This window comes from Leucopleurus acutus (genome assembly GCF_964270905.1).
Source record: "Leucopleurus acutus genome assembly, chromosome: 15".
NCBI classification, from domain to species: Eukaryota; Metazoa; Chordata; class Mammalia; order Artiodactyla; family Delphinidae; genus Leucopleurus; species Leucopleurus acutus.
This window is the reverse complement of record NC_139157.1, coordinates 71,923,276-71,948,573: the sequence shown is the minus strand read 5'-3', so window position 1 is coordinate 71,948,573 and position 25,298 is coordinate 71,923,276. Positions and strand designations below refer to the sequence as shown.

At 41.6% G+C, this 25,298-nt stretch overlaps 1 protein-coding gene across 2 annotated transcripts in view; it reads right to left on the bottom strand.

Moving 5' to 3' along the window:
• UBE3D (ubiquitin protein ligase E3D) overlaps positions 1-25,298 on the bottom strand; it is a gene marked incomplete at its 5' end in the record, with an annotated part of 323,692 nt that overhangs the window by 217,285 nt on the left and 81,109 nt on the right. For both annotated transcript variants that reach the window (XM_082855932.1, XM_082855933.1), the window contains one exon: positions 11,164-11,302. In XM_082855932.1, coding sequence (XP_082712058.1) covers positions 11,164-11,302 — 139 coding nt within the window. The remainder of the gene's footprint in view (positions 1-11,163; positions 11,303-25,298) is intronic.

The window sequence follows — 25,298 nt, the reverse complement described above, 5'->3', positions numbered from 1 at the left end:
TGCAGATTAATAAGAAAAAGTGAAGAAAACAGGAAAATAAGCTACTTGAGCTAATGACTAGGTATTCATCATAACTGAAAGATTTTCCTCCTTTACATTTCTCACTTCAGTGGGAATATATTCCATTTTCACTGAAGTGTTTCTTACCTTGGTTCTCAAAAACCTTTTTCAGAAACGCTTTGGGTGTTTTGTTTTTTGGGGGTATTTTTTGCTTTCCAAAAATGAATTTATTTTTTTAGGGGCGTTTGTTATAATGCAGATCCCTGGGCTCTCCTCCGGAGTTACTGAAGCAGAATCTCTGGGGCTCTCACTCAGAAATCTGAATTTTGAACAAGTTTCCTATGGACGCTGACATACAAGAGCCAGAACCATCCATAATCCCGGCATTGCAGAATCAGCCAAACCCATCTGTCCTCCAGGCCTCCCCTCACCCACTTCAGAGTTACTGAGTCTGAGGCTCAGAGACAGTGAGTGCCCTCCAATCACAGAGGCTCCCCAGGCCCTGCCCCAGGCCTGCTCTCGCCGCCAGGCTGTGAAGGACTGAAACTGTTTGATTTGAAGATTCTATACTTTTAGGCTTAAAGTGCAAATAAGTATTGCTTTGCTAATGAAAAACATACCAGATTTTTCTGTCATGAGGATGTATTTTCCCTTCACGGTCAGGGGGAAAAAGTTACCTTATTAAAAACAAGCAAACAAAACAAGAGACAGAATGATTGACTTTCTGGGCTACGCCTCGTTCCTACTTCTCTCAATAAGGCCGAAGCCAGGGCGCCCCAGCCCTACCAGGCTCAGCGCATGTGGCGGGGAATCTGGGACCGGGGAGCAGCCTCCTGAAAGAAGCAGTGTAGCAGCGAGAAGACTCCTGGGCTCGCTGGCCCTCTGGGAAACCTCCAGGCTCCTTCCAGGCCCCTCCGTGTATTCTCTAGAATGTGGCCAAACAGCAGAGTCCAATACGAGAAGAGACAGAGGACAGAGAATTCAGACTAGAGACCTGTATGAATCTAAGGATACCTACTTATTTCCCCAAACCACAGAACGCCCCACGGGGCAGAAAGGAAGGTTAGGGCAACATCCTTTTCACACCCAAATTGTTGAGGCAGTTCTCAGAAATCTGTTTTAAGGAGAGAGACTGAAAATAGCCAGAGCAGTAATCACCACCTTCGAGACTGGATTCCCTAAATATAACGAGCGGCACTCAACCCCGGATTATCTCTGCCCACTGAGAACGAAGGCGTTATAGAAGGAAAGAAAGAAGGCCTACGTGCCTTGAGACCTGAGGGCACCAGCGCTGCACGCTCTCGAATCTCTGGACGGTGCGTGCGGATCAGGACAATTTCTATCTAGCCAGCGCCTGCCCGTCTTGATGCGGGTCTGCCCGCCTCCTAATTCCATCTGCAGCAACCCTTGGACATCTGGAGTGGCTCGCAGCCTCCCTCCCCTCTATTCCCACCTGATAACAGGACCCCGGTTTATAAAGCCCTCCTCTGACAGTCTCCAGGAAGGCTGACTGTCTTCATGCCAGTGACGAAACAGAGGAAAAGGCAGAATACAGCCAGTAATTGAGTCCCAGCATCTCCAACGGGGCCAACTTTATACCAAAATATATTTCTGTGTGTGTGCGTATATGTGCATATATAGAACGAGAGACACTAACAAGAATTACTCTAAAATGTCAATCCTGGTGACGCCCAGTGATTTTCACTCCCTTTACATTTTTCTGTATTTCCCAATCTTTTATCATCAAGGTGATTATCTTTTTATAATCATTTAATAAAACGTCACCTTAAAAGATATTAAAGGCTATAATTTACCTAGACATGAGCATGGCATATGAAAGACGACCATTTATGTAGTGTAACATCTGAAAGTAGACAGGAAAAAACTGGTGTACAGATAGAATCCTCACTTTCCCTTTCTGTAGCCCCTTTGTTACTCCTCGTCTGTAAAGTTCCTGGGCCCCTGCCTACCCATTTCTTGGAGCGCTATATAGACTGCATATACCTATAAAAAAATTCTTAAGTTGGAACCACGACTTCAAACTTCCATACAATCAAAGCCTTTCACCTAAGATGCCAACTAATGGCCAAATGACTGAACCAAATTTTTATGTGTTGTTTTCTTCTCCTCTTTGGATACAGATATTAAAACAGGTAGTGAAAAAGTAGCTGGATGGGAGAATTATCTGTAAAATTATTAATTTCTGAACAATTGAGAAGTTGAATACAGCTGACCCTTGAACAACGTGGAGGTTAATCTGTGTGTAACTCATAGCTGGCCCTCTGCATCCACGGTTCCTTTCCATTGGCACATTCGACCAACCACAGACCACGCAGTACAGTGATATTCACCATTGAAAAATACCATGTATAAGTGGAATCGTGCAGTTCGAACCCATGTTGTTCAAGGGTCACCGTATACGGTTTTCACGTCATGGAAATGTTGACACTGGATATCAGTGCGTTTCTTAAAGTTAAAATCAAACTGCACACGAATTGTGAAATTTTTTGTTCTAATTCTGTGAAGAATGCCATTGGTAGTTTGACAGGGGTTGCGCTGAATCTGTAGATTGCTTTGGGTAGTATTGTCACTTTCACAGTATTGATTCTTCCAATCCAAAAATATGGTATATTTCTCCATCTGTTTATATCATCTTTGATTTCTTTCATCAGTGTTTTATAGTTTTCTGAGTACACGTCTTTTGCCTTCTTAGGTAGGTTTACTTCTAGGTATTTTATTCTTTTTGTTGCAATGGTAAATGGGAGTATTTCCTTTATTTCTCTTTCTGAATTTTCGTTGTCAGTGTATAGGAATGCCAGAGATTTCTGTGCATTAATTTTGTATCCTGCAACCTTACCAAATTCACTGATTAGTTCTAGTAGTTTTCTGGTGGCATCTTTAGGATTTTCTATGTATAGTATCATGTCATCGGCAATGACAGTTTTACTTCTTCTTTTCCAATTTGTATTCCTTTTATTGCTTTTTCTTCTCTGATTGCTGTGGCTAGGACTTCTAAAACTATGTTGAACAAGAGTGGCGAGAGTGGACATCCTTGTTTTGTTCCTGATCTTAGTGGAAATGCTTTCAGTTTTTCACCATTGAGAATGATGTTTGCTGTGGGTTTGTCGTATATGGCCTTATTATGTTGAGGTAGGTTCCCCCATGCCCATTTTCTGGAGAGTTTTTATCATAAATGGGTGTTGAATTTTGTCAAAAGCTTTTTCTGCATCTATTGAGATGATCATATGGTTTTTCTCCTTCAATTTGTTAATATGGTGTATCACACTGATCGATTTGTGTATACTGAAGAATCCTTGCATCCCTGGGATAAATCCCACTTGATCATGGAGTATGATCCTTTTAATGTGCTGTTGGATTCTGTTTGCTAGTATTTTGCACAAAAACAGAAATATAGACCAACGGTACAGGATAGAAAGCCCAGAGATAAACTCATGCACATATGGTCACCTAATTTACAACAAAGGAGGAAAGAACATACAATGGAGAAAAGACAGTCTCTTCAATAAGTGGTGCTGGGAAAACTGGACAGCTGCATGTAAAAGAATGAAATTAGAACACTCCTTAACACCATACACAAAAATAAACTCCAAATGGATTAAAGACTTAAATGTAAGATCAGACACCTTAAAACTCTTAGAGGAAAACACAGGAAAAACACTCTGACATAAACCACAGCAAGACCTTTTTTGATCCACCTCCTAGAGTAACAGAAATAAAGACAAAAATAAACAAATGGGACTTAATTAAACTTAAAAGCTTTTGCACAGCAAAGGAAACCATAAACAAGACAAAAAGACAGCCCTCAGAATGGGAGAAAATATTTGCAAATGAAACAACAAAGGATTAATCTCCAAAATATACAAACAGCTCATGGAGCTCAATATCAAAAAGACAAACAATCCAGTTAAAAAATGGGTGGAAGACCTAACTAGACATTTCACCAGGAAAGACATACAGATGGCCAAGAGGCACATGAAAAGATGCTCAACATCACTAATTATTAGAGAAATGCAAATCAAAACTACAATTGGATATCACCTCACACCAGTCAGAATGGCCATCATCAAAAAATCTAGAAACAATAAATGCTGGAGAGGGTGTGGAGAAAAGGGAACCCTCCTGCACTGTTGGTGGGAATGTAAATTGATACAGCCACTATGGAGAACAGTTTGGAGGTTCCTTAAAAAACTAAAAATAGAACTACCATATGATCCAGCAATCCCACTACTGGGCATATACCCTGAGAAAACCATAATTCAAAAAGAGACATGCACCACAATGTTCACTGCAGCACTATTTACAATAGGACCTAGAGTCTGTTGTACAGAGTGAAGTAAGTCAGAAAGAAAAACAAATACTGTATGCTAACACATATATATGGAATCTAAAAAAAAAAAAAAAATGGTACTGATGAACCTAGTTGCAGGGCAGGAATAAAGAGACAGACATAGAAAATGGACTTGAGGATGTGGGGTGGGAGGGTGAAGCTGGGGCGGAGTGAGAGTAGCATCGACATGTATACACTACCGAATGTAAAATAGTTGGCTGGTGGGAAGCAGCCGCATAGCACAGGGTGATCAGCTTTGCGATGACCTAGAGGGGTGGGATAGGGAGGGCGGGAGGGAGGCTCAAGAGGGAGGGGACATGTGTGTGCATATGGCTGATTCGCTCTGTTGTGCAACAGTATTGTGAAGCAATTATACTCCAATAAAGATCTATTTAAAAAAAATCAAACTACACACAAGTAACATCACTGAGAATTTCCTGCTCTGGAAAAGTATACGCGACCCTTAGTCAAGGCGCTTCATCAGCTTCACCTTCCCCCGTGGAACAGTCTATGACTTCAAATCCATCAAGAGCTGAGGAAGCTTCCCTGACTAAGCCTGTCAGGTGGAAATAGATAAGCTCTATGAAGCTCTTTTGTTTCTTCTCTTCTACATATGTTCACTGCACTATACAGCCACACAGCATACACATAAAACGATAGTCTGATGAAGTTCAACTTACTTGCCAGGATCCATACCGCTCATATTGCCCCCTTAGCTGAAGGCTGTGGTTCTCTAAAGGATGGTATTAATAAAAGAGATACTGTTGCTGCCATGTGGTAAAACTAAGATGCGCAAGACCCAGGGCAATGACAGGACCATTTGTACTTTCTTTGATGTAGCTGCCATGAGATGGAATACGTAATAGACTCAGAACCAGAAGACCTAGGTTTGAAACACAGCCTTGCGTTTTGGTAGTGACGTGATCTTGCCTACATTACTTACGTTCTACCCCTTATTATTTTTTTTAAATGATCTTTTTTTTTTTTTTTTGGCCACACCGCAGAGCATGCGGGATCTTAGTTCCCCAACCAGGGATTGAACCTGTGCCCCTGCATTGGAAGCATGGAGTCTTAACAACTGGATCACCATGGAATTCCATGCCCCTTTTAACATGAGGGTTGTTGTGAGGATTTTAAAAAGGATAATATCTGTGAAAACATTTAAATTACTGTAGGATGTAGCAACTTACCTGGGTAAGTAAAAGAAGCCTCAGTTCTGGGGCTCTATGGCCAGGAAAATCCCATCCACACAGTTTGGATGGCCGGGCGCAGTGGGCAGAGCTTGGAGTTAGAGGTAAGGTATGCGAATGAACAAAAGGGGATTCCTGAACTCGGAGCTCAAGGCCTTAGAACATTCCTAATCTCTCAGTTGAGTGTAAGCTCCCAAGGTAGACTCCCCTTGGGAGTTCTCGGTGGGAGTCCAGCCATCGGTTAGGAGAGAGACGGAGTTGAGCCAGACGGCCCCATCTATTCATGGGAGCCCTTGCCACATGACTACCTAGCGACGCTGTGTTTAGACTGGATGAGGCCCGAGCGGAACGGAAGGGGCAGTAGGTGCAGACTGGGAAAGCAACGCTCAACCAAGGGCCTGTGGGCCTCCAGGTAGGGTCAGTGTGTACCACAAGGGGCCGCAGGCACACCTTGTTCCTGTTGAACCTTCGGACCCACGTGGCCCAGACCAGGAGGAGAACCCCCTCGTCACTAAAGGGAGAGATGCTATCCTTCTGACAATCCACTAAGCCTGCAGCACTGCTTCTCTGGGAGATAAACAAGGCTGACACAAAGACTGAGAAGGTGAGCGCTCTGCCTTGGTCACGGTCATCCAAATCTTTCAAGATCGGACAGGACACTGTCTCCCCATCTGTGCTCTGAGAGCATTAATCCCATAAAACGCCCTGAGAAAAAGTCTTCCTGATATCAAATTTTAAGAGCATTTCCTACATTCTTCAACTAGGAGGGTCACACTGCCCCTGTATACGCTTGAAAGGCCCTGAAAAGTCTTGCAGCTAAAAAAAAAAAGATCTAACTTTGTTTAACCAAACTTCTTTTAATAGGCAACATTATCTGGTGGTTAAGAATGGGGGTGGAGGTGCGGTCTAGAGCCAGGCTTTGAACCTTCTGTTCCTCCGCTCACTAGCTGTGTGAGCGTGGGCAAGCTAATCTCCCTGGCTCAGTTTCTGTACCTGTGGAATGGGAATAATATTGATAATATACCTTCCTCATGGTGTTTCTCATAAAAATGAAATGAATGAGTAAGTACAAATCGTTGAGAACAGGGCCTGGAATACAGAAAGCACTGAATAAATATTAGCTGTTTTAATTTGCATTATTATTATCTGATGATTAAATATCTCATGGTTTTTTATGAGTGACACCTATTTATATGCTAAGCAACTTGTGTCCCACGGAACAGGGAAAATCAGGCGTAGCCCAAAAAGCCTAACGTAGGACTCAGAGTTTCAGTCTCCGATAACAACTTACCCTTCCTGGCTCTGATCCTTATTTATAAAAGTAAGGTCATTAGACTAGGTGATCCTTCCAGCTACAATAGTCCAAGATTCTAAGAGGCATAGAACCATTAAACCCAGCCGCCCCGACCCAGTCCTGGATCCAACCTGGGTGCTCTAAGGTTCTACCTTCCAGAGACCTTGTTCAGATTTAAAGTTGCCATTGCAGGACTTCGGGTTAAAAAGCTGGATGCGGTTCACCAAGATGGATATGGAAACTGCCTTCTGCCACCTCCCCCCAGAGCTCTGAAGCTCTCAGAGGGGAATCAAACTGGCAGCAGTTACAGTGGCAGCAGCTGCCGCCTGCCCCCTCCAAAGGAGCCGTCGACACCCCCAGTCCCCTCTGCCTCAGTTTCTGGCACCAAAGCATCACTCCAGTTTCCCCTCCTGTGGTCTCCAGGGCTCAGAGGGAGCCTGGACCTGTCTACTGGTCATTCTGCTTATCCTGGATCTCGCCGGCTCCTTCCAAGGTTGACCCCTTCTTCGAGTCTTTCTCATTTGTACAGAGCTCCAGGCTGTCATTTCAGACACCCATCTATGCTCAGTCTTATTGACATCTCAAATGTGGACCTTACCCTTGGAGTCCACCCTGTCCCGGCAGGGAAAAAGGTGCTGCTTCTGCCCCTGAGGGTGTACTGCCCATGCCTCTGCTTCTCCCTAGCTCAGTCCTTTGGAATTCTCTAGAATGTCAAATGGCCATGCCAGTTTGCATTTTACTGGTGCGTCCGTCCACCCATCTCCAGCCAGCCAGCCAGCCAATATTTATTAAATGCTTCCTACAGCCGAGCACTGTCCTAAGTTCTGTTGATGCAACACTGAGTAAAAATAGACATTCTCCCTGTTCTCATTCAACACACATTTTTGTACAGGAAAAAAGACAAACAAAAAGAAAAAGCACTGTAAATAGTGAAAAGAGCCATGAAGAAAATAAAACGAGGTGAGATTATAGAATAATGGTGACAGGGAGCGGGGAATTTAGTAAGGGACAGGGGGTGGGGGTGAGGTTAGGCTTCTTAGGGGAAGGGACACCTGAGCTGAGACCTGAAAGACAAGAGGACCCAGCCATGCAAAGCTCTGGTCCAGAGTATTCTCCTGGAAGCAGAGAACAGGCAGTGCACAGACCCTGCAGCCAGGACCAGCCCACGAGAGGGAGCAGGAAGTAAGGCCAGTGTGACTGGAACAGAGTGAGTGAGACGGAGCGAGCAGGGGATTAGGCCAGAGAGGGAGGTAGGGACAGATACTGCTGGGCTTTGTGGGTCCGGATAAGGAGTCTGGATTTTGTTCTCACTGCAATAGAAAGTCACAGAAGGACCGTAAGCGGGGAGTGACGTGGTAAGTCCATCCTTCTTGGGGCTGCAACAACTATGGTATGCGATTCTCAACCAAATCCTACATTGTTTGCTCAGAATCATAGCAGGGATATTAAGGGACTGGACCAGAGTGGAAGTGAAAAGTATAAAAAAAACCACCCAACGATATCCCCGTTCGCCTGGGAGAAATGTTGCACTATAATTTAAGAAGTTAGAATTTCATATACATTACTGGCTCTAACTAATAAGATAAACCCTTCCTTCTGGGATTTGGCAGTGATAAGAGCTCAGGCAGTAGTGCTGTCTGAAGCCTCAGAAACCTAAAATAACATTTTTACAGAAAAAGCAGCATTGCTCACAGTAACTGACTCGCCCTGCAAAGTTAGAGAACTGGAAATGTAAAGATGGTATCTTTAACAAGTGTCATTCTACTATATTACAGCTCTTGCCAACACAGCTCTTTTATCTCTATGGGTTTTTTTCTTTGGTTTTTTTTTGCGGTACGTGGGCCTCTCACTGTTGCGGCCTCTCCTGTTGCGGAGCACAGGCTCCGGACGCGCAGGCTCAGTGGCCATGGCTCACGGGCCCAGCTGCTCCGCGGCATGTGGGATTCTCCCAGACCGGGGCACGAACCCATGTCCCCCGCATCGGCAGGCGGACTCTCAACCACTGCGCCACCAGGAAGCCCCAACACAGCTTTTTGTAAAAAAAAAAAAAAAAAAAAAAAGCGCACTAAAGTGAGTTTCCACTTGAAGAAATAAATCCCCAACACGGGCAACATTAGCAGCCCAGCTCCTTGCCATTGTAATAACTGATGAAGTAGGTGTTCCGAAGATGAAAAAGCAGAGCATCTCTTTCTAATCCTGACAGACATCCTCCCCTGTTCACTGATCCTTTATCTTGGAGTGAAGGCCTGCGTGGGGAAGTCAATTCCTGGTGTGTCCTTGATAAGAATGCATCTTTCCAGGGGTAAACGGTAGGGACAAGATCTCTTTAGCAGACATTGTTTGTGAACCCGCGCCCAGTTTCTCTGTACCTTTGAAACTGGGAAAAGTGTGTGTGCCCCTGACAATCATGTTCAGCAAATGCACTGAAAGCAGAAGCACAGTCACTAATAGAGAGGGACAGTCAGCAATTATCCTGATGGTGAGAGCCCCTGTGATGACAGGTGCCGGGAGCGAACACGGATGGCACGCAGGGCGGGCCAGGCTTTCGGACCTGTGTGTGTATGTGTGCTCGAGGTGAGCGCCTTGAAGGGGCTGCTTTTCCTCCGTCTCCTGGAGAAGAAATACAGATTGGGCCTCCTCTCAAATCCCCCACGCCCGACCTAGATTACTCTTTTACCTTTAATCTCTTTAAGACTTGCGCGGAGGCTACCTTGTAATAAAATGATTCTAGATTTATATCACCCATGGATGACAGTTCTATCTCCCCCAACAGGCTGTAAAATCCTCCAAGTCCGAGTCATCTCTTTTGCTCTTCACTCATCCATCATATAAAAACTTCCAACAGTGTAGACGGGAGTGAAATAAAAAATAATTGTCTTCCAGCCTCTCTCCCCCACTGTTAAGTTTCTCGCATCTCCCATAAAAGTTTGTGGGTGAACTTTTGTGTTATTCAATGTTCAATCCAAAGAGCAAAACTTAGAAGAAATATGGATTGATACACAGAATTTTAAATCAGTTCCAGTTCAGGGCAGTAGACAAATAATTACAATAATCACATAATAAGGGGGTGTTGTGGATATTCCAAGGCAGATGTGACCACTCACACCCCGTCCACCTCCTGGGGCTTCGGCGAGCACTGAATTTGGGTAGCAGAAGCTGTTACCCAGCGTTAGCCTGGAGAGTCCAGCTCTGTCTCTAACATGCTGGCTACTCCCTGGCCAACTGACTCCATCTCTCTGGGTCTCAGTTTCCTCTCCTACAAAATAGGAAGGTGTTCTCTCTGGTCCTTGAATCTAGGACCTTCAAGCTGATCATCGAGTAATGATCAAGTCAAACAGGTATCACACAGCCAAAGTCCGAAATGTGTGTATCAGGAAGAAAATCACAGAGACAATCAATGTAACAGAGTACCAGGAGGATATGGACGCAAATTATTATGGAGCAGTTATTATTCTTATTCTTTTTACCAAATCCCTGAGCTATATTTCACAGGAAAACCCACGTCTTGTTTTACCACAGAGACGCACCAAGCGATACCCGCCAATTCTGAAGCTATCTCAGGACACATCAGCAACCCTTCAGAAGTGGAAACAAGCCACCCACGTTCAGTCATTTCTCAGCAACGCACGTGGCCTGCTCAACAGGCTCAGAGGGCTTGGGAATATTTTTCCAATGCTGAGAGTCACAGATAAGTTCAATAACATTCAGTAGCTCTATGGTCACAAGTGAAGTGACCAGCCAACGTGTGAATTCTCATATGCCGCCTGGGTGACAACTAGCTAGCTGCCTACCAGGGAAGGTGTCTTCCTGCTGGTCAGTCCACATGTGTTATTCTGTTCTGTACTGCTCTGACCAGGAGCACAGATAAATACCCAGAGAAGGGAGGGAGTGGGGAGAGAGGGAAAAGGTGCCGAGCGTGGGGGGAGGATGCAGCCACTGTTAAACCTCCATTTGGCAATCTGACTGCAAGCTAAAAGCAGCAAAGATACTAATGCTGGCCGAAAATCCTTGTTCTAGGGCAAAGCTGGGAAAAGGGAAGTGGCATTCACAAGTGTCTTTGCCGAACGTTCCCGCCTCTTCTCTCAGAGACAGGAAAGACGGAGATGACGAGAACAAGCCCCGGGTTAGAGAGACATGGGTTCGGCCACTACTAGACAATTATCTAATCAGTTCTGAGGCTCCATTTAGAAAGAGACAGAACAAGGCAATACACGCGTTGTGCTCGTTATTACTATCCTGTGAAAACGTGGGTTTCCGTGGGCTAGCGCCTGTTAAAGACAGGGTCCTTAAAAAACGAGAAATCACGCCGTGGTAAAGGAGCCATGCCTTACCTGGAAAGAATTCATGCAGCGGAGGGAGGGAGGCAACGTGGCATTGCTCCTTGACAATATCAACAGCAGCTCCAAGCAGGTTGCAGAGGGCAGGGTGAGGCAGTGGACACTGACGTCACTTTCCCACGAGCTGGCGAGCCTGAAACACACCAATATGTGCAACTTCATCATTGCATCCGGTCAGACGTATTTCAAAAATCTGATGTAAGGAGAAAACTTTTGGTTGTGGGAGAGAAAGGGCGATGTACAAGAAATAGAAATAAAGTGGTTATACTAAAAATTCACAGAGAACATGTACAAGACATTTTTAGAGTGTTTTTGATAGAAAACAGACGGATTAGGCAATTTTTTTCAGGTCAACAGCTCATACTCAAAGTTTAAGAGTTGCATGAAATGCAGTCTCATTTGTGAGGGACCTATTGGAGTGGGGGGTTAATAGCTAACACATCAAACGCTTCCTTTGTTCTACGCCCTGTTCCACATGTAGTAATCTTGTTCAACCCCCAGATAGCTATGAAATGGAACTACTGTTATCCCATTCTCCAGATGTGGAAATTCTTTCTGACTTGGATATGCCCCATGAAATACCTGGTTCTGTTTTTTTTTCCAGACTTTTAAAAAGTGATAGAATCCTTTTATCAATAATTCTTATAAAAGCCCCTGTTCATAATACAAACGAGAGTGAAGCTGCTCTCCTGGAAGGGAAGGGTTGGCGGAAGACCCCGTCATCTTCCAGAGAGGCCCGTGAAGCAGCTCTGCTACTTCCTGTGGGACCTACTCGAAAATCCTCTCACCAGGGAGGGGAGAGGGAACGGAGGGCTAGGAAAGTAAAGAGACCTGTCTGAGATGAGGCAGATGTTTAGAAGACGCTGTGGCTGGCTCTGAATCCTGGTTTCCTGACTTCCCATCTAGTGCTTAAAGTAAAGGGAAAATCAGGAAAGCATTATGAGAATACAACGTACTGAGAAGAGCATGGGTCTTATGCTATCAACTCTATTTACTTGAGTACTTCCTGCCTGTGCCCCTACCAAAGTGTCTCTTATCACTGTCCTAATTTTGAAAGAGTAATATATGTGTATTTTAAATATATATTTCCTCTTAAAATTACACGTTTGCCTTTCCTTAAACCTCTCTCTGTAAAGGTACCTTTAACCGAACCACTGGTGACTTCTGCAAGTTGAGAGAGCATCAGTGGTTGAGGGCATAAGGGATTTCATACTTTCTATGACGAGCCATAGCAGATGCTTTAGCTGTGTGGTCCACCAGGTTACTTAGGCTGATACATCTCTGACGTGTGCTGGGGAGTTAACTCTGCAGCATTTGCCTACTAGCTGGACTGAGATAGGACACTGTCCACTTTCCTAAAAAATGGTCTATTTCAGCAGGTGCACAGTTGAGTGCTTTTTCTATGTTTTAAAAAATGACTCTTTTCTATTGATTGGCTAAGTTATTCTTTCTGCTTTTACCAACTATATAACATTCCCGACATTTCACTGGCATGGAAGTAAAAATCTTGCTGTCTTTGGTAAAAGTCAAGTGTCGCACTAGCGCAGTGGCTTCAAGCTCATCCTCCCCTCCCCCTTGCTTAGGACCCACAACCACATGGTTACTTTCCATTCCCTGAACTGCAATATACTACACATGCTGTGTCTTGCTCATACAGTCTTCTGGGCCTAGAAGGCTGTTATCCTTACTGGTGAACTTCTGTTCATCCTGCAAGAACCACTCAGGTCACAGTTCTTAGAGACATCCTCCAGTTTCCCTTATGAGAATTAACTACTTGCTTAATACCGTACTTGTAGCTATTACAATCCTTAACCACCACCCTCCTTGTATTCTTATCTGGGCTGTGTCTACATCTCTGACTCATCCTAGATGAGACATGAGCAACCATGGCCTGTGGATTCCTCTAACTCTACAGCTAGTGTGGAAATAAAGATAAGGTTGGTGGTGGTGTTCCTCAGATACACCCAGGTATTGACTTTTTTAGTGGCTAAAAGCAATAGTGATTTTTCACTTTTACTGTATGTTCAATCAACAACTTAAGTTTTCAGAATTGATACCGCCTGCCCTATCACCCACAATAGGGCTGACTAAAGCTATTTTCATTCTGAAATTATTTTCAGTGTCTTGAAAAGGTATTTGCTTTTTCTGAATTGGATCTCTTGCCTCAACAAGAGGAGGCCTGGAGCGTGAATGTCCGTTGAGGACTCATCTGTGAAACCCCCAAACCTAACCCTGGCTCATCATGCTGCAGACCGTCAGCAAGGGTGTCCCCCAAGACGAAGGGAACACCACAACCTGGACCGGGGCTGCTGCAGCTCACAGTGAAAGGTCCTGCCAATCAGAGATCAACTGAAGCCACTTTCACTTTTCATCATTTTCTTCTCCTCTTTTGGCAGTAATCATCTTTGCAAGAGAAAGAGAAAATGGTGAATTATACAAAGAAATCGTTTCAGAACAGAGTTATATCTTGGCTTATGGCTGTAACATGCTCTCCATATTGAATGCTTAAATTTGACAAGTCTTAGACCTTAGGTTGCTTCTGACTATCATCTCACCTGTGCCTACCCATCCAGATGGCGGGCCAGGCACTCTATTGACGGTTGCTGTGTCTAATCCTACGGCAGCCCTGAAAGGCAGGCATGTTCATCCCATTTTAAAGTTGAGGAAAACAGAGGTCAGAGAGTTTAAGTGATGGTCCAGCATCATGCAGCTGGTGGATGATGGGGCCAGGATTCACTGAAGTGAGCCCGAATTCAAAGCCTTGCTCTCTCCCCATCGTACCACACTGATCTCTGAAGACATCATAAGTAGCATTATCCTCTCCAAACAAACCACAAGTAGGACCTTAGTAAAGGAATCTGCCAACGCCTGTTTCTTCTGCATTTTAACTCTTTAGCTCATAAAAGATTAAGAGTATCTTCATTTTTCTGTAGGAAATTATTTTATTCTTTCTAAGCTGCTACTTTATTACATATATATTCTAAAACTTGAATAAGAAAGGTGGTAAGATGGACATGGGAAAATACACCTATGTCACAGTAAGCGAAAATAGTTCTACAGTGAGAAAAAAAATTAGGAGGCAACACAAATATAAACGGTTATTTCCACGAGAGGAATATAATAACCTGCTTCTTACATTTTATTCTTTCTTATTTTCCAAGTGTTATTTTTTATAATCAGAAACAAGTTAATGTTATGATGTTGATGTGATCTCTGGTGCAGACAAAGGAATGTTTAAATGCTGTTTAAAGGTATCACCATGCTGCTAAGTGGCTACGGTGTGACCTATCAAAAAGGACACTCAAATAGAAAATAAAATACATTAGCACTGCCTTGTCACTCACCAGCAAGTGATCTTGGATAAGCCAAGTTTCCTCATAAGATCTTGGAGTTTATACATAACCTAACCAATGTATCAAACCACCAACATTTACATAAAAAGGACATTCATTCCACAAATGACAACCATAGTCACAAAGAAAAAATACAATTATTAGTTACACATGTTAATTAGTCATGTTTCTCTGTAACTATAAGTATGTGTATGGCATGTAAATCCAAAACTAGCATTTTCAATCCAATCTTAAAGTATTCTGTGATTTAACAATTTTTATTTCTATTGAAGCTCAGAAAGGTGAAGAACGTTGTACTGATCACAAAGTAAGTGATGGAGAAGAAACTCAAGCATGTTCCTCTCCACCTAAATCTCATTCTTTTCTTGCTATATCATAAACAGAGCAAAAGCATAGTAGATATTTTTTAATAAATTTTATCCAAAAAAATAGAGAAGCCCAAGGGCAAATAATGGGATAAATTTTATTTATTTTTTTGCTTTACATAAATTTTATTATTAGAGTTTGAAAGCTGATATATCTGATATTTATCAAGTTTTGCAATGAGAGAAGAAAATTTTACTTACTCTGATCTAAATCCTATCTCCTGAGTCCTCTTTGGGATAAATTTTAGATATCTCAGAACATGTCATTTTTTAATACTTTGAACAGCCTTATTTTTTTTTAATTTTTAAAAATTTTTTTTGCGGTACACGGGCCTCTCACTGTTGTGGCCTCTCCCGTTGCGGAGTACAGGCTCCAGACGCGCAGGCTCAGCGGCCATGGCTCATGGGCCCAGCCACTCCGCGGCATGTGGGATCCTCCCGGACCGGGGCACGAACCCGTGTCCCCTGCATCAGCAGGTGGACTCTCAACCACTGTACCACCAGGGAAGCCCTAAACAGCCTTATTTTTGACATCAGATAATCCAGCTGGACCTAATATGGCTCTCAAATCCTAATATTCATCCTATCCTTTTTTTTTTTTTCCTCAGTACACATTTCATTTGCCCAGGACTTATTTTTTTAGTGTTAAGACTTATAAATTTTCTTTACAATTTTAATTGCATAAAACATTACTTTAATCACATGAAACATCCATATCTGTAGAGAAAGAGAGAAAGTAATACATGAAAAATGAAAATAGCTGTTTTGGAAAGTTACAGCTATGGGTAGGTTTTCCCCAAAACTTCAGTTAATGTTTTAAATTTTTTTTTTCTAATTAAGGAAGAAAGAAATGAGAACAGGAAGGAAAGAGGGAGAAAATTCAGTTTATCTTAATATAAGTACCAAACTCATTATGTATTATTTAGGGCATGTGTTGAGTTTAAGCCAGAGCTGATACTTGAGACTATCCACCCATAGCTCAAATATCAATACAAATTTCTGTTAATGATATAAACGTTTTAAGAAACAGGATTCTAATCATCCAGAATCTGGATTATTTCTGTTATTTCCTACAAAGACATCATAGACCTAAATCACATTCGACCTATAAAATCAACAAGATACTTCAAACAGAATAATGAACTAAATATCAAGTGAAAACTATTTCTGTGATTTTTAAAGCACTGGGAGAGGAAAAGCCTTCCTAGGAGACCAGAGCTGTCAGCCAGGTGACCTTAGTCTAAGAGACCAAATGTGAGCAGAGGACACACCATCTTTATTTCTAAACTTCTGCCTTGACAAAATTCCCTAGAGAAGCAGCTATGGCCTATCTATTTTTAAAGAGGCAATGAGAAGGAGAAAAAAAGTCACTTTCCATCACTTCTAACAAAAATAGTGAAACTGAGAATGAATCAAACACCCATCAATATTAAGAAAAGAACCTGAGTAAATAGAAAGGTGATACAGTCTTCTAGGAAACCTAGAGGTCATTTAATGTAACAAAGGCAAAAATGACAAATAGAGATCATATAACACCTCTGCCAAAAATTACAATTATATCAAAAGAGTCCAACACACTGTAATACGGTATAAAAGAGCTCAACTTGAAAATATTTAACTTAAATCTCAAGTTTCTCAAATTTTAGTAGTTGAATCGGACACTTCAGTCCTAAAAAGGCAAACAGCCTTTATTAATGATGTTGGAATATAATATTGTTTATACCTGTAGATTCTTAAAATTCAGTTTCAAAGCTTTAACAAAGATAATCTCATTAATGTAAGCTGTCAAAATACCAAATCAGGCAAATGACCAAAACTTAGTGCTAGAATCATTAAAAACATACAACCATTTAACACATAATTTGGAAAAAGAGTCAAAAATTTTTAAATTCTTATATTGTCAACAACAAAAAATTCTGCAACAACTAAATGTACTGGCATATCTGTTATGATAAGCTGTATTAACTCCACCATATTTAAATATTTCAAAACTACTAATTCGTAAAAATAGAACTTGAAAAATGCACATACCAACTACTCCTTATAAATTTCAAAATAAGGTCCATTAAGTGATGAACAGTGTTCCTTTGAAATTACAGTGTTTTCTTTGAAAATCACAGGAAAAAAGTGAGCTTTTTAAATCACAAATGTCAAAACAGTCCTTCAACTCTCTTTGAATTAAAGGGCTCTTGAGAGAAGAGATTTTGGTACACAATTCCTGAAAGCTATGGCTTTCAAACTTTGCTCCTAAGACCTATAAGCTTATCAAGAGAGAGATATAAACTTCTTTCTCTCTCCCATGTATCAGAAAGCACGGGGAAAATGGTTCTGCTTAAATAAGATACCAACAAGGCAATCTCAAAATTAAGTGTATTAATTCATGCCAAAAAATAATAAGAGATTTTGCTTTTTGTAAATGACTGTAATATTGCAAGATACCAGTTGTTGAGAACATCGGACTGGCATTATCCTTATCACTAAAGAAGAGAACTGACCCTACGAACATGCCTGCCAGAAACTTCATAATTAGAAGTAATATCATTAGAGATGTCATAATTTAAAGAAGTCCATCTAAAGAGGCCAGTTAGTCCTTCAGATTTTTTGAAACTGTAGAAAATGTCAAGTATACAAAAGGATATTTGGAAGAAAATAAATTTAAAAACTTATACCATATTCAAAATTAAAGTCAAGATGTGTTAATGGCATAAGTGTAAAAAACAAATCTATAAAAAAGAAACTTTCCAGAAAAATCTAAGAAACTACAACAAACTCATAAGCCCTAAGGGTTTTATTTTTTTTTAATGGTATTGTTAATAAACAAAAAATCTTTAAAAATCACAGGCAGAGGGCAGAAACCATTGTGATAGAAAGAACTACTGCATATTTATAAAAGGAGCACAAAGGATACAAATTCATTTTTTGAAAGGCTTTCAAGTAGCGATTTCCAAACCATTTGAACGTCACAGGTTTCTGTGATAATATGATTAAAACTATGAAGTCTCTCCCTACAACGGTGTTTTTTTTATTTTTTATTTTTATTTTTTGCGGTACGCAGGCCTCTCTCTGTTGTGGCCTCCCCCGCTGCGGAGCACAGGCTCCAGACACGCAGGCTCAGCGGCCACGGCTCATGGGCCCAGCCGCTGTGCGGCACGTGGGATCTTCCCGGACCGGGGCACGAACCCGTGTCCCCTGCATCGGCAGGCAGACTCTCAACTACTGCACCGCCAAGAAAGCCCTCAAAGGTGTTTATTTATACAAAGAAAATTTTGCACAGAATTTTGATTGTTTCTCAGACCACCGAATTCCCCAAGCCCATTCATGCCGTCCTTTCATATATATATGGAATCATACAATATATGAACTTATTTTTCCTGGCTTCTTTCACTTAGCATGTTTTTAAGATTCATGGACCTCAGCATAAGAACCACTGTTTTTTAGGTCAAAATCTGATTTCTAATTTACCATATTTGATAACATATTTTAAAAGTTCCAACTAATTATACATCATTGTATTTGTGTTAGCATATTTTAGTAAGTATAACCAGTTAGAAAAAAATTTTGAAGCATTTTAAAGAGAAAGTCTCCTGGCTCACATTTGTATCTCAATCCATTACCAGAGGAAGTTAGTTGAAAAGGAGACTGAGAAATGCATTTCCAATCCTTTAACCACTTTCCTGAGTAACTGAAGTCAATGTATGAGGTTGGGATGTAATAAATTAGGTCCACTCTGATGACATTCTCATAAATAAACCTCACACTGGGGCTCCCTAGCTTCCCTGTGCCATCAGGTGCCACCGCAGCCAACACGTCCATTGATCTACACTACCTACTCTGTCCCACAGTTTAAGTCCTTTGCCAATGTGGATGGAAAAGTGCTTATGATGCATGAAGTACAAAGCAATGGATTAAGACTTCTTCTTTTATTATTTCCTAGACCTGGTATATTTCCTAGACCTGGTATAACAAACAGGTTATCTTCATTTCTCAATTCAAATCGGTTGGCAGTGACCGTGTTGAGATGTTCAGTGAAAACGCATTTGGTCTCAGCAGAGAAGAGAGAGATGATCTATCGGAGCTGTAACAGCCTGTGGCTTCAGAAGGGGTGTTTCCTGGTGGTTTGCACCATCCACCCCTCCTCTCCCCTGCCTTTACTGAATACCATCATCTTCAGCGTCCCTGACTACTCTTTATAACTCTTCCTAAGTCCACTCTCAGATGGCCTTCTCTTGAAAATCCAGACACTCTTCCTTCACGAGAGGGCAGCTGGCCATGGTGTAACTCATTCAGATGAATCAGGCCTGGTCAATCTTGGTATCCCAGCTATTAGTAACTGGACTGCATGACCCTACATCACAAGTGGCTCTCTCTGATTCATCAGAAGATACATCCTGATGACTAAAAATTCTGTCCCTCTATGAGGAGAGATGAGAATCCAAATGTCAAGATCACTAACTTACACATGTCAAAGTAACTCTGGTAACGTGAAAGCCCAGATGGCCACACCCATTTCAGGTAAGGTCAGAGAATCAATGTCCAAGTTATCTTGCATAGAGAAAATTCACTTCTACCAACTTAAATTCAATTCCCCCGTAACAATTTGACTCTTCTGTACCTTAATAAAATGAATATAAACCGTAAGATCTACCAGGTCAGGCCACAGAGTCTCCTAAATTTTATATCTATCATTTACCCATTAGCGGACCCTAAAGAGATGTGATTATGGAGACTGGCAAGTATACTCCAAAGTTCTATTCAAAGGTTTTATGGATTAAGAAGTATCCCCTAGGTGAGCACCTCGAGTCAAAGAGGGAAATGTTTGACTAAATTTTTCCAAGGCAGAAAGAAATCTTGTTAAATGAAAGCTTTTGGAACCTGAGAGCAATTTCACTGAAACCCCCAAAGGCCACAATTTTTTTTTAATTATTAAATGTATAGTTTCCCTTTCCTTGCCACCATACGCTTCAAATGAGCTATCTCTGATAACTGGCTTTCACTATTTTACATTCTGTTCATTTTGGAGAGGCTATTTTCAATATCTGGGACCATAGTATGAAAAAGACACTGAAAATGTGGGTAACCATCCCTGCATAAATGTGTGTGTAAGTGGGGGTGGGAATGGGGTATTAAATATGGGATACTCAAGAAATCAGTATTCTAGAAAGGTTTTCCAGTTATTCTCAGGAGCTGATGAAAGGCAGTTAAGCACCTGAATTTACTGACATTAGGGGAGCTACAAAAGCTAACTTGTCTTTTTTTTTTTTTAACAGCAATACAACACAATGTGAATAGAAAAATGTTGCCATCCTATGAACAAATTTATACTATAATAAGAAATTATCTGTGAATGTTAAAATGAGGAAAGCTTGCATTTTGTAGCCTAAGAAACAGGAAGATAGCAACACAATGCTTCTTGATGGTCCAACCAGAAAAGCTTTTGTTTAATACTTTACTTTAAAATAACAAAAATATTTCATTTATAACCAAAGTTTTTTTTGTTAAATTATTATTACTTTTTACTTACTTTTTATTTTATATTGGGGTATAGCTGATTTACAATGTTGTATTAGTTTCAGGTGTACAGCAAAGTGGCTCAGTTATGCATATACTTACATTCATTCTTTTTAAGATTCTTTTCCCATTTAGGTTATTACAGAATACTGAGTAGAGTTCCCTGTGCTATACAGTTGTTGATTGTCTATTTTGTATATAGTAGTGTGTATATGTTAAACGCAAACTCCTATTTATCCCTCCCCACAACCTTTCTCCTTTGGTAACCATAAGTTTGTTTTCTACATATTTTCTGTGAGTCCGTTTCTGTTTTGTAAATAAGTTCATTTGTATCATCTTTTTAGATTCCACATATAAGTGACATCATATGATATTTGTCTCTTCTCTGTCTTACTTCACTTAGTATGATAATCTCTAAGTCCATCCATGTTGCTGCAAATGGCATTATTTCATTCTTTTCAATGGCTGAGTAATATTCTATTGTATATATGCACCACATCTTCTTTATCCACTCCTCTGTCAATGGACATTTAGGTTGCTTCCATGTCCTGGCTATTGTAAATAGTGCTGTTATTACATTGGGGTGCATGTGTCTTTTTGAATTAGTGTTTTTGTTTTTTCTGGATACATACCCAGGAGCAGAATTGCTGGATCATACAGTAATTCTATTTTTAGTTTTTTTTGGAAACCTCCATACTGTTCTCCATAGTGGCTGCACCAATTTATATTCCCACCAACAGTGCAGGAGGGTTCCCTTTTCTCCACACAGTCTCTGGCATTTATTGTTTGTAGACTTTTTGATGATGGTCATTCAGACCGGGGTGAAGTGATACCTCACTGTAGTTTTGATTTGCATTTCTCTAATAATTAGTGATGCTGAGCATCTTTTCATATGCCTCTTGGCCACCTATATGTCTTCTCTGGAGAAATGTCTATTTAGATCTTCTGCTCATTTTTTTTTTTACAACTTTATTGGAGTATAATTGCTTTACAATGGTGTGTTAGTTTCAGCTTTATAACAAAGTGAATCAGTTATACATATACATATGTTCCCATATCTCTTTCCTCTTACGTCTCCCTCCCTCCCACCCTCCCTATCCCACCCCTCTAGGTGGTCACAAAGCACGGAGCTGATCTCCCTGTGCTGTGCGGCTACTTCCCACTAGCTATCTATTTTACCTTTGGTAGTGTTTATATGTCCATGCCACTCTTTCACTTTGTCACACCTTCCCCTTCCTCTTCCCCATATCCTCAAGTCCATTCTCTAGTAGATCTGTGTCTTTACTACTGTCTTACCACTAGGTTCTTCATGACATTTTTTTTTTCTTAAATTCCATATATATGTGTTAGCATACGGTATTTGTCTTTCTCTTTCTGACTTACTTCACTCTGTATGACAGACTCTAGGTCTATCCACCTCATTACAAATAGCTCAATTACGTTTCTTTTTATGGCTGAGTAATATTCCATTGGAATTTGGAATGATTCGTTGTCTATTCATGTATTCCACAGATGCATACATCAAGTTGATTGTGGAGGTTTAATCTGCTGCTCCTGAGGCTGCTGGGAGAGATTTCCCTTTCTGTTCTTTGTTCTCATAGCTCCCAAGGCTCAGCTTTGTATTTGGCCCCGCCTCTGCATGTAGGTCGCCGGAGGGCGTCTGTTCTTCCGCTGAGACAGGACGGGGTTAAAGGAGCAGCTGCTTCGGGGGCTCTGGCTCACTCAGGCCGGGGGGAGGGAGAGGTGCGGATGCGGCGTGAGCCTGCAGCAGCAGAGGCCAGTGGGACGTTGCACCAGCCTGAGGCACGCCATGCGTTCTCCTGGGGAAGTTGTCCCTGGATCCCGGGACCCTGGCAGTGACGGGCTGCACAGGCTCCCCGGAAGGAAGGTGTGGATAGTGACCTGTGCTTGCACACAGGTTTCCTGGTGGCTGCAGCAGCAGCCTTAGCGTCTCATGCCCGTCTCTGGGGTCCGCGCTGTTAGCCGTGGCTCGCGCCCATTTCTGGAGCTCCTTTAAGCAGCGCTCTTAATACCCTCTCCTCGCGCACCAGGAAACAAAGAGGGGAGAAAAAGTCTCTTGCCTCTTCGTCAGTTCCAGACTTTTCTCCGGACTCCCTCCTGGCTAGCCATGGTGCACTAACCCCCTGCAGGCTGTGTTCACGCCGCCAACCCCAGTCCTCTCCCTGCGATCCAACCGAAGCCTGAGCCTCAGCTCCCAGCCCCACCCACCCAGGCGGGTAAGCAGACAAGCCTCTCAGGCTGGTGAGTGCAGGTCGGCACTGATCCTCTGTGCGGGAATCTCTCCACTTTTCCCTCCGCACCCTGTTGCTGCGCTCTCCTCCGCGACTCCAAAACTTCCCCCTCCACCACCCGCAGTCTCCACCCGCGAAGGGGCTTCTAGCGTGTGGAAACCTTTCCTCCTTCACAGCTCCCTCCCACTGGTGCAGGTCCCGTCCCTATTCTTTTGTCTCTGTTTATTCTTTTTTCTTTTGCCCTACCCAGGTACGTGGGGAGTTTCTTGCCTTTTGGGAGGTCTGAGGTCTTCTGCCAGCGTTCAGTAGGTGTTCTGTAGGAGTTGTTCCACGTGTAGATGTATTTCTGGTGTATCTGTGGGGAGGAAGGTGATCTCCGCGTTTTACTCTTCCACCATCTTCCCCTGTCCATTGTTTGATTGAGTTGTTTGTTTGATATTGAACTGCATGAGCTATTCGTGTATTTTGGAGATTAATCCCTTGTCAGTCACTTTGTTTGCAAATATTTTCTCCTATCCTGTGGGTTGTGTTTTCACTTTGTTTATGGTTTCCTTTGCTGTGCAAAAGCCTTTAAGTTTAATTAGGTCCCATTTGTTTATTTTAGGGTTTTTTGTTAACTTACTCATACAAACTTTCGAAACCTGTAAACTTGCTTTAGTTAGTGAAAGAAACATATATTTTCAGTGAAAGTATACTTTTGATACCTAAGTTTATCTCTTATTAACATCCCAAGCATCATCTTCAAATCTGCTTTCTAATTACTTACAACATTGAAATTTAGAAACTAGCAAAAATAAGTCACTACTTCAAAATATGAAACCCCCAAAAATGAAGACCTAAATGATGACTGCAGATCTACACTGACATGGAAAGATAGTCACACTATTTTGACAAGTTAAAAACAAAGCAAAAGAAGAATAAAGAACAATAATATAGCTTAAATTAATTTATATAAAACTAAATCTTCTAACCATATCTTTTTGTGTAATGTACATAAAGAGGTATATACAAGGAAGAGTGCCAAAATGTTAATAGCAGTTTCCTATGGGGACTGAAATTATAAGAATTCTGCTTGCTCTCTTATACTATATTTTCCTGTATTGTTTCAAATGTTTACAATGAATGTGACTATTTTGGTGATCATATAAAAAGTCAAGCTATTTTCATTTTGAAAATATATGAAATGAAACCTATCTTTGAATGTTTAAAATATATATTAACATTACATAAAGTAAAATTAGTTTTTATGCAAGAAATCAACCAAATCATCTTACAAGTACTTTAAACCTTTAACTTTAAAATTTACTGAAACTAACCTTATCAGCCATCTTTTCCATGAAAAAAAGTACTTGAGATGGTAAATTTGGAATCCAAGATTTTCATCACTGTCAGTGATGTCATTCAAGTTGCTCTAGACATTAAAAATCTGTTGCCTGCAAATTGACAAACTTGTTGGTTGCTATTAACGGCATTTTTTGCTTAGAAAACAAAGAATACAAAATAAATATACAAATGACTGACTGCTTGAGGTGACTTGAGCAGGTATATTATGTATTATTAGGAGATGTGAATAAAACTAGGGAGACAGGGCTTCCCTGGTGGTGCAGTGGTTGAGAGTCCGCCTGCCGATGCAGGGGACATGGGTTCGTGCCCCGGTCTGGGAAGGTCCCACATGCCGCGGAGCAGCTGGGCTCGTGAGCCGTGGCCACTGAGCCTGCGCGTCCAGAGCCTGTGCTCCGCAACGGAAGAGGCCACAACAGTGACAGGTCTGCGTACTGCAAAAAAAAAGAAAAAACTAGGGAGACTTTTTTTTTTAAGTGCCAGGAACAAAAAGCTTGCATCCAAGGAACATAAGGCAAAATTACTTCAGGTAATTTCCATGAACTTGGAACTTGGAAGGTAAAAGCCCATGATAGTTGCTTTTGCACTTTGCCAAAATAAACAAGAGAGTGTGGTTTCTTCGGAAAGTCAGTGTCCGACCTCGCAATCAACCTAGCATCCGTTCGTCTTTTTGTTATGTCCAATAAAATCACAGTAACAGCCAATCTGCCTGGTGCTATGATCCCACTAGGTTGTGTTACCTAAGCAGAGCCAGCTTAAGTCTAATCAGACCAAACAGCTGTTTTAACAGTTGGGTTTCTCCAAAATTAAAATAGTCTATTCCTGACAGTGCCTAGCAACTCAACTGTTAACACAGCTGCTCAAGTTGAAGAGTTAAAACCAAGTGTACACACAGTCTTCCTCCCATCTGCAACTGCTTTGAGATTCTTCCAGAATAGAAGTTCCTAAACTTAAGTGCATTTTGACATTTCCCCGACCTGTTTAAATTTTCATGCTTGTACTGCCTCTACCTCTGGACTTCAGCCAACATTTCTGCCATCAGCCTCTCTCTTGGTGTTTGCCTTCTGTCACCTCCATACGCTGCACCGTAATTGCCAGCTGGAGGTCCTGTGCTTCCCTCCTTAGAAATATCATCTGTGTGTTTCACACCCTTATTCTTCTCTTTATTGTCTCAGAATCAGAGGTGGAAACTCAGAAGTTCCCAGATTCCACTAAGTGATATACTACTTCCAGTGACTTACGTTAGTACTATTAAGGTTAATTGTTGAAGAGAGATCCTTAAAGATAATCCAAAATTGCTCACTGCCTAC